Genomic DNA, 9,333 nt, shown 5'->3' with positions numbered 1-9,333 from the left:
TGTTCTAATTAAAGTAGCTATCTCTACTGCCTTCTAGAAAGATCTTAATTGGCTCCAGGTGCCTTGATTAACCTGGAGCAACTGCCATTTGGTTACCAGAGTACTAGGGATTTGTTTAGCCTGGGGCTAACATACCTGTTGCTCAGTACTTTACTGTAGCCATCTGGCCTTGCCCCATCACAACAGAGAACATGAAAATTGGGTTTTGCTATACCAACTCTAATGATTAAGGTGGTATGGTAACATCTCTCTCTCTCTCATCTTCCTACTGTATTTTCCACTGCATGCATCTGATGAGGTGGGCTGTAGCCCATGAAAGCTTATGCTCAAATAAAGTTAGTCTCTAAGGTGCCACAAGTACTCCTTGTTCATTTTGCCTAAAAAGTGATGCAGTTTTTCATTGTGCCCAACAGAGGGCAATGTGGTGCCAGAACAGCTGGCATTAATACAGCAGGCTGTTTTGGCACCACAGTGGCCTCTGATGGGAATAACGTGGAACTGCAGCACTTGTTAGGCACATGTTTTTTATGTGGGAAAATACAAAAGAATGTCAGACAGAGGAATTCCGCGTGTTCGCAGATGCACAGAATTCCCCCAGAAGTAATCCTTCTAAGTGAGGTTATTCTTCCATTGCTGACTACTCTAGTTATACAGTTGTTATGATCAGGAGGAGTAGTGCAAAGTAGCCACACAGCAGAACCTAGACCACTGCTTTGGGGATTTAATGGAATTGTTGGTTTGATCCCTGAGGAGTTGATTGCTAAAAGTTGTAGGCATATGTAAAAATTTTAATCTGAAGCTGCTGTCCGTGTGATTGTAAGTTGTCTATCTTAACCTCTCTGTGGCTTGTGCTGATGTGCTGACTATAACATAAGAGTCACTTGACCTCGTTACAACATACTTAAAATGTGTATTATAGAGGAGATCTAGCTGTGTCCCCAAAAATGGATTAAAGCCTTGGACTGTCCATGGTGTAACTGAATCCCCTGATTTATGTACAGTTGCAGTGTAGACAGGGGCTTAACTGGGGAGGAGTCACTGGTGAGTGTGTTTTTGATTTAATTTTGCCTTTGTAAGCTAGTATTGGCTGGTTGGTATAAAAGTTTTGCATTTCTGCTGTAAAAGTCTCAGGGTTTGGGAATATTAAATGTTTCTCATACATTTTTTGAAGGATTAAGGGGGACTAAAGTTAATATCATATTGACCAGGTAATTTATGGGGTTACACTGAGGCCTGGTCTACACTAGGAAATTTTAGAGAAAAAATCTAGTGGAGGCCAGGCCATAGTGATGGTGAAATTTTGCAGATGGTGTAGGAGCAGGATTTTGTAATTGTACTATGAGAGTTAATGTATGATTTGATTTCATCCTGCCAGCTGCCCTTTTTGAATAGCAGAAAGGAATGACCCTCTGGGACTATGGGATTCTGTTTCCCATATGCATTACAAATTGGGCCTTTTCTAGTTCTTTGTTTTAAGGTTTAGTTAGTAAGAGACAGGATCTTGTATTGTGTTAAGTAGATTAGAGGAATGTTGAAGGCCTGGGCCTCAGAGTGAATTGTTTTGGTTATAAAACGTAGCAAGGTTTAATTTACAATGCCTTTTTGCTCGATACAAAATTCTCCTGTTTGTATTCTCAAAGGTCTCTGGAAAAGACTGTTTGTGTGAATGAGGCATGCATGCATCAGGAAAAGATAAGGTTTGAAGGCCACTGTTAACCAGATGGTTAAGAAAGGAGGAGTGAAGACACTTATTGAGACTTATTGACGCCAGAGAACCGTCAACGCACATCCATGATTGAGGAAGGGCAGATTGACGACCCTGAGGTGGAGGCTGGCACCCCTAAAGACAATTGATTAAATCAAGTCCAGCACAGGATGACCCTCTAGGAGGTGTTTTGGAATGTTTACATCAAAAGATAACACCAAGTAAGGACACAGCAAAATCCATTGACTTCAACAGAGAAAAAAGACTGTAAGAACAGGGTGCTTTGCCAGGGAACTTTGGTTTTGTCTCGCCACTATTCCAGAAGCATCGGATTGCGACCGACAGAGCCCGGCTCCGCTCTGTGACCAATCTGGCTGCCCACTAGATTGATCCAGACTCTGGACTGGTAACTATAACATTGACTGGAGGGACTGTGTGCATGGAGTGTGTGTGTGTGTGTGTGACTGAAAAGCATATGCTAACTGCTGTATTCTCAATAAATGTGGAGTGTTGCCTTCTCCCCTATAAAAAGTCTCACGTACTTTGTTTAAGCATAACAATGGGAAAGACATAACTTTTGTCCTCTGCTTGGCTGGCTTATTGTATGTAATTTCAGATAACTGACAATACTGCATCATTTCCAGATGACTAAAAGAAAATTCCAACTTACCTTGTCCCTCATCCAAGTCATTCCCAGGAGCTGTCCAAGACAAGTGAATTTTATCTTCTTCATACTGCGCCTCAAGGTCAGTAATTTTACAGGGTGGGAACACATCAGTAATTCCTCCTGACGGAACATTCTCCACTACAAAAGAACCTCCTGATGCAACTCTGTTGAAACTTCCTAGCTTTGTTTGAATTTCCTCATCGCTAACTTCAGGTCTCGGTGCATTCATTTTGATTTCACCTGCCCCAAAAGAAAAAAAATTGCTCAAACTATTTGAACATTACAAAACTCTAAATCATAACACACTTTCTATTTCGCATTCCTTCTCTTTTAACCTACTTTTTTTCTTTGGCTTATTCAAACATAGTGCAAAAATTAGTGAGGCTCAGACAGAAAACAAAGTGAACTTCAGGATCCTGAATCCTTGCACAAAACTAAGGCAGATCCCAAAAGCAAACCAGATTTCAGGGGCAGTTGAAAGTAGCAACAGTACCTATTATCAGGTAGGGTGATTAAGGTATTAAGCAAGTGTCAGTGGGAAGTGGCTGTGATAAGGTAACTTCCACCTATCTCTTCCTAGCTATTGCAGGCAGCAGCAGAATTACAACCTCATAGGCATTTCCTTACTTTTCTGGGTTTAAGTTGGACACATTTTTATGTAGACTTTTAAAATTCAGTATATTCTAAGTTTCTAGAAATACAGAAAATTCTGTTTGTGTACACATGTACAAGAAAGAGAGGATATGAAATGCAAAAACCAACATCAATCCACCACTAAGGTTGAGAAATCAGGCAGTCAAAAGTCAAGACATTCCAAAACCTAAGTTTTCTATCACCATATTTTTTACAGTCATGTTGCACAATTTGTCTGGGTCTTTTTGGTAATGGCAAAAGAACAATAAGGTTTATATTTAACAAGGAAAACGGGAGTAGGAAATACTGCACTGTGCAATGTAGCCAAGTGAACAGTGAGGTACAAATATTAACTGTTGGAACTTCCTGAGGTTTTTGGATGCCTTACAGCTCAAGCTTAGAGAGCGGTTATCATAAGTATCTTTCCCAAATCTGGACCTTAGCGTCCAAAAATCTGTGTGCCTGCATAAACCCCTCTAAGCTTAATTATCAGCTTAGATCTGATCTCGCTGCCACCAGCCAAAAATTCCAGGGTTTTGGCTCCCTCTGGTCTCCCCAAAACCTTCCCTGGGGGACCCCAAAGACCAAATCCCTTGGCATTCTTAAAAACAAGGAGAAATAAACCATTTCCCTTCCCTGCTCTTTCTTCTCCAGATTTTCCCGCCTGGTATACTAAGATTTCCCTGCTTCAATCCCTTGAAACACAAAACCGAGAGGACATATTTACCTTCCCCCTCCTTCTTTTCCCCCCTCCCAGTCCTTTCCCTGGAGAGGCAGTATCCTGACAGAGATTCCTATCCCCTTGCCATAAATAGAAAAAGAAAAGTCAATGATTTTAAAAAAAAGAAGCTTTATATAAAAACAAGAAAAAGACAAAAAAATTAATCTCGTATAAAGTGACAATAACAGGGCTATTTGCTTAAAAGAAAAATATGAAGTAAACAGCCTTATTCAAAAGAGATACAATTTAAACATTCCAGCAAACTAACCACATGTAAATACAAAAAAACAATAACAGCCTATTGTTCTACCTTTGTAACTCAACTTGAAACTGAAGATAGAAGCTACAGATGAAAGATCTCCCTCTGGCGAGAGCCAGACAAAGACACAGAGCCAAACATTCCCTCCCCTGAGCTTTGAAAAATCCGGTTTCCTGATTGGTCCTCTGGTCAGGTGTTTGGTTCCCTTTGTTAACCCTTTACAGGTGAAAGAAACATTAACCCTTAGCTATCTGTTTATGACAGGGGTCCTTACTCAATAGAGCTGCCACTCTATGTACCTAGAATCAGATTAAATGACAAAAAGTCAGTTACTGTTTTTCCCCAAACCAAGTTCCATCTGCAGGGCCAACTGTTCTCTTCAAAGTAGGTCCCCAGTTACACCTGTACAATCCCACCGATGGCCATAGTGTTGTATAGATGTGAGCATGGCGTTTGGCCTGCAGACCCCGGTGACAATGCACAAACCAGAAAGAATACAACTTGATATTCAGAACCTAACCTGAGTCTGCAAGGCTGGGAATTAGAACAGCCATGTTGCTGACCTCTAACTAGCACAAATTTGTTCTGGAGTGATTGAGACACGAGTGTTGGATTCGACAATGCTCATTTTACAAAGACACTTCAGAATAAAGCTATATTTGAATGATGAATTAATTGTATTTTTTGCATTTAATTTCCCTGGGGATTTGAGGTCAAAATAGAAATGCAAAAATAAAGGAAAGGAAAAAATGTACTAAGTCACAACACACTCATAACAGAGTCGCTGTAAAAGTATAATTAACTGAGGCTTCATTGATTGATAAGGCTTAAGCAGTACAATCTTAATAGCGCATTCATCCCTTTGGTTTCTAGAACTGAGAAACTTTAGCACACACATGCCTAATGGAAAAAGTACTGAATAATGTGTCCAGAAAAACCAACAGAAGAACAGAAAAAATGTGGATGCATTAAACTGATAACTTTAAACTTTCATAACTTTGAAACTGAAAGATGCATTACACACACACACACACACACACACAGAGTATTTTCTACTTCGTGAATGTTCCTTACCATTTTCTATGTAGCCTGGAACATACAAGGCTCGACTCTGTCTACGGCCAAGTCTGACAGTCTGACTTCTCCCTTGGACACGCACTTTTAAGTTGTATCTACCATTTCCATTGAAAGATGTAAAGTACTTTGAATAGATTCCATCATTCTTGTTAATATCAGCACCTAGACATACAAATATATCCAAACAAGGTACCTTTTGTTAAGCAAGGACATTTGTTGCTGTTCATTTCATAAACATACATTGAGCCTACTCTTGCTTTTATTGAAATCAGTAAGAGTTTTGATATGGACCTTGGTGAAAACAGGATCAGTCCCATTGTGATGACATAAGCTCATTAAATATTTAACTGGAGAAAACAATGTAGCATTAAAACACGTAGCTGTGTATTTATATATACATATACATGAGTTCAAACAGCGAGAACGGCTGAATCAGACCCACAAGACCCCCTTCTGTCCCCGTGCTGGTTGTTTGCATCATGGGTAACAGCACAGGAGAGGAAGAAGGCTCTGCACAGCCACTGCACATGCTCCTTTTTGGCACAGTTTCTCTCTCCTACTGTCTAACACACCCAACATTGTAGCTGTGTCAGCATGTCAGGGCACACGTGCTCCACCACTTTAGACCCAACGCAGGTTACTCCCATCTTGACCAGAGTCACAGTCTCCCCTCATTTGCTACCCCTTAGTCTGTGCTTATGGCATAGCCATGTCTGAACCCTTAGTGATAAGCTTCGAAGTAGCATGCAGAGGCCGATTCTAAAACACATACCACAAAATGGGGATTGTACAAATTTCTAGACAAAAGGTAAGGAAACTGTTGTGAAGAGAAACCACTCAGCAGCATGGAAGGGGTTAAAGAGAGCCTTTGGGCCTAGCTAGCCCCGCCCTGTTATACCTGCAGCCAATGTCAGGCCTGGAAGGGAGAGAAAAGGAGAGAGCCTGGCTCAGTTTGGGGATGACTAGTGAAGAGACAGGAGCTCGCTGCCTCCCTACCTGAGGGAAGGGTCACTAGGCTGTCAGCTGAGGCAGCCACCCGAAACCAAGTACTGTCTTGCTGGCCAAAGTAGCTGGAGAAAGAGGCCCAGGAGCCCGGGGGCCTAAAAGGAACCCAGGGGAACAAATCTCGGACACCTTGAGGTGGTTCTGACCCCAATAAACTTATGACTGTCCTGTCTAGAATGATCTAGGACTGCAGATCAGAGACTGCAGCAGGATGCCCCCAAGATCCACAAGAGAGTGCTACTAGAGACAAGCCACCACAGGAACTTGGACTAAAGGGGCCATGCCCCAAACTGAAGGGGAAGCAGAAGGAAATAGCCCAGGGCTGTGGACCTAGATTTCGTGCTGGGATGTCCCCTACTCAGGGATTGACTTACATAGGGCCTGCCTTAAAGACTGAGGCATCTCAACCACAGAAGCAGGGAGCAGGAAGTCAAGTATTCCAACCTCCAAACCCCAGTACAGAAACATGTAATAAGATTACCTGAACCATCATCAAGGAGTTTGAGCTCCACTGCAGATCCAGTCTGTGGTTCAACAGTGGCCATCACGGTTGCACCAAGAACAGGCAAAAATCCTTGACTAACTTCTGCATAAATCACCATTGGATTAGGGAAGTTGTTTGTATCCTTATTCATGTGGGCTTTCACGGTCACTGGAGGCACAGCCAAAGATGCTGCTCGAGAGGTTACTATCATTGATATAACTTGAGGGACTGTATGGTTATTTTGAATCCAGTAATACCAATCTCCCACCTGCAAATCAAATATATGGATTATAAAAATATAATATAAGACTTCATTAATCTAAGGACAGCTTTGTGTTTCCCTTAGCTAATTATTATCTTAGTTCAGGTGAGAGGCACAAAGGGTAGTTAGGGTATTGTTACTGGAGCACAGGTAAGGTAATTTGGGTACCTTACTCATGATTCTTTATGCTCTCAAATGTTTGGTTTCTTTTAAAATTTAACCTTATGTCTGAATTTGCTCAGTTCTAGTGGTGGATATTTGAGAATTATCACATTCTTAGAAGGATTTGAATCCTTATGATGTTGAAATGAACACTCTACTCATGGGGGAATTCTGTGCCAAATTTAAGAATTCTGCACCAATATTTGAAAATTCTGCAAAATTCTGCATATTTTGTCAGAATAACACAATATAATCATGCCAGTTTCAATTATTTTGGTAATTTATTTTAAAATATCTGTTAGCAAGTATGTCTGTAACAGACCAAAACAGAAAGATTCTGGTAATTTTTTTTTTACAAATAGATTCCTCACTAGGCATATTAATACAGAACCTTGTGTAATTCATTTAAATTACAATACAGAACTCTATTTCCTGCACCTGTCAGAAGCAGTGCAAAGGCTTGGGGAACTCAGGGGTAAAAGAGGAGCTGAGGGAGAGGGAAGGAACCTAGGAGTGAACCTGGAGAGTATTGAGTGTGGGTGGGAGAAAGATTTTTTTGGGGGGGGTGAGGGGAGGATTGCTAGGGAGTTAGGAAGCCTTCCCCATGCAGACCCTGGCTGACCCCAAGCCTCTCCCATTCAGTCAGGCTCATCTGCCTCTGTTTCTGCACCCCTCCCATCCTCATGGGTTTCTGAAGCCCCCTTCCCCATCCCCATGCACAAAGCTGTCACCCACTAGCTCCTGAGCCCATGCCCCAGTCTGTCCCCTCTCCCACTAGCCATTCTGATCCCGTCTGTGAACACCCAGCAGTCCTGTATGCTCCACTCTATCCTAACCTGGCTCTGTGGGCAGGGTGCTGTGATGAACTTCTACTCCTGGGGGAATTTTGCAGCACTGGGCATAGAATTTTGTATTTTCCTGCATAAAGTACATTTTGCCTAAGAAGTGCTGCAGTTCTTCCTTGTGCCCACCCAAGGCCACTGGTGAGCAAGAGGCAGAATGGCAGCACTTCTTAGACAAAATGTTTTTTATGCAGAAAATTTCGGAAAATACCAAATTATGTGAGACAGAGAAATTCCAGGCATCCGCAGGTACACGGAATTCCTCCAAGAGTATCTTTAACTTCATCTGAATTCAGTGTTTTGTTTAGGAATCTGTATACTTGGGATGTATATAGTGCATAATAATAAATTTGGAGGAGCATAGTTAGATACCCAACTTCCATTGCAAGATAATGGAGTTGCCTCAAGGATAAAATCAGTCCATTATGGATTTGTGTTTAACTTCTAAAAAGAGAAGGTGCATTTTAGTTTATGAAAATGTTAACGTTTGGATAATAAAAGCATCTAGTCTTTACCTCTGCAGTGCCTGCTATACTCAGTCGAGCTGTTCGGAGGTTTAGATTACTAACTGTGAAGTCTGACGTTCTATATTCTTTTCCTTTTGGGTCCCGCAGTAAAATATCTGGTGGAGATGTGATTCCATCCCATGTAACTACAAAGAAGGTGTCATTTCCCACAGTGCTATCTACAGTCACTGTACCATTCATCCACTGCTTGACTGCGACACTCCGAGCTGTACTTTCAAGCTGGTAGACAAACAAAATATGTTTTATGGCTAGTTAGCAGATATAAACTTAAAATACCAGTAATTTCAGAGCGGTTCATTTTCCTCTTACAGGGGCAAACAAATCAATATTTTGTTTATTCAGAGGGCACCTTGACTGGCTGGTGAATTACTGGCCCACTGCTGGAAGAGGGAACAGAGGAGGATTAATGCTGTAACAGGCCTGTTGGCAGCACGATGAGCAGGTCTCTGCTGTTCTATGCAGAACTCAAGGCTGGGCAAAGGCAGCAGAAGCCTTCTGCCACTGTGCCTCCACATATGGTGAACTAGCAGGAGTGCAAGGGCCTTTTGGACTAGCCATTGAAGGGAGTGGAGTGATGAAGCCCTGAGCAAAGTTTCGGTAATGCCCATTTGCAGAGTACAATTGCTTAAGAATGTGAAACTTTAGTAACCAACCGTCTCCTCCCACTGCTATATGTGATAGTTATCAAATCACTTCTGTGCAGAAGGTTAGTGCTACATTTCCTCTGCAGCTCTCAGCCTGCTTCCAGAAAGACCGCACAATGAGAGAGCCATACAACCATAGGTAGGAACAACAGAAAAGCAATGAGAGACACAGACAGAAATAATAAAACACAGCAAGGAGAGAAACAAGATTTCCTTTACCAACACTGGTGTTGCACAGTGATTATGTGGCTCATCAGAATTTATAGAGGAGCTACCAACAGGAGTTTTATAGTGGCCCACTAGACTACCAGGCTGCAAGTAGATTTGCTCACTCCTGTTTTATGA

The 9,333-nt window shown here is 41.8% G+C and overlaps 1 protein-coding gene across 1 annotated transcript in view; it reads right to left on the bottom strand.

The window, feature by feature from the left end:
* LOC116824171 (calcium-activated chloride channel regulator 1-like) overlaps window positions 1-9,333 on the bottom strand; it is a 36,628-nt gene that overhangs the window by 7,124 nt on the left and 20,171 nt on the right. Inside the window, exons 10-13 of the mRNA XM_032779265.1 lie at window positions 8,333-8,563; window positions 6,549-6,819; window positions 5,060-5,224; window positions 2,376-2,612 (exon numbers count right to left, since the gene is read on the bottom strand). Of these exons, the coding sequence (XP_032635156.1) occupies window positions 2,376-2,612; window positions 5,060-5,224; window positions 6,549-6,819; window positions 8,333-8,563 (904 nt within the window). The remainder of the gene's footprint in view (window positions 1-2,375; window positions 2,613-5,059; window positions 5,225-6,548; window positions 6,820-8,332; window positions 8,564-9,333) is intronic.

Source organism: Chelonoidis abingdonii, chromosome 7 (assembly GCF_003597395.2).
Source record: "Chelonoidis abingdonii isolate Lonesome George chromosome 7, CheloAbing_2.0, whole genome shotgun sequence".
Classification (NCBI taxonomy): domain Eukaryota; kingdom Metazoa; phylum Chordata; order Testudines; family Testudinidae; genus Chelonoidis; species Chelonoidis abingdonii.
The sequence above is the reverse complement of the archived record's forward strand: the minus strand, read 5'-3'. Positions and strand labels throughout refer to the sequence as shown.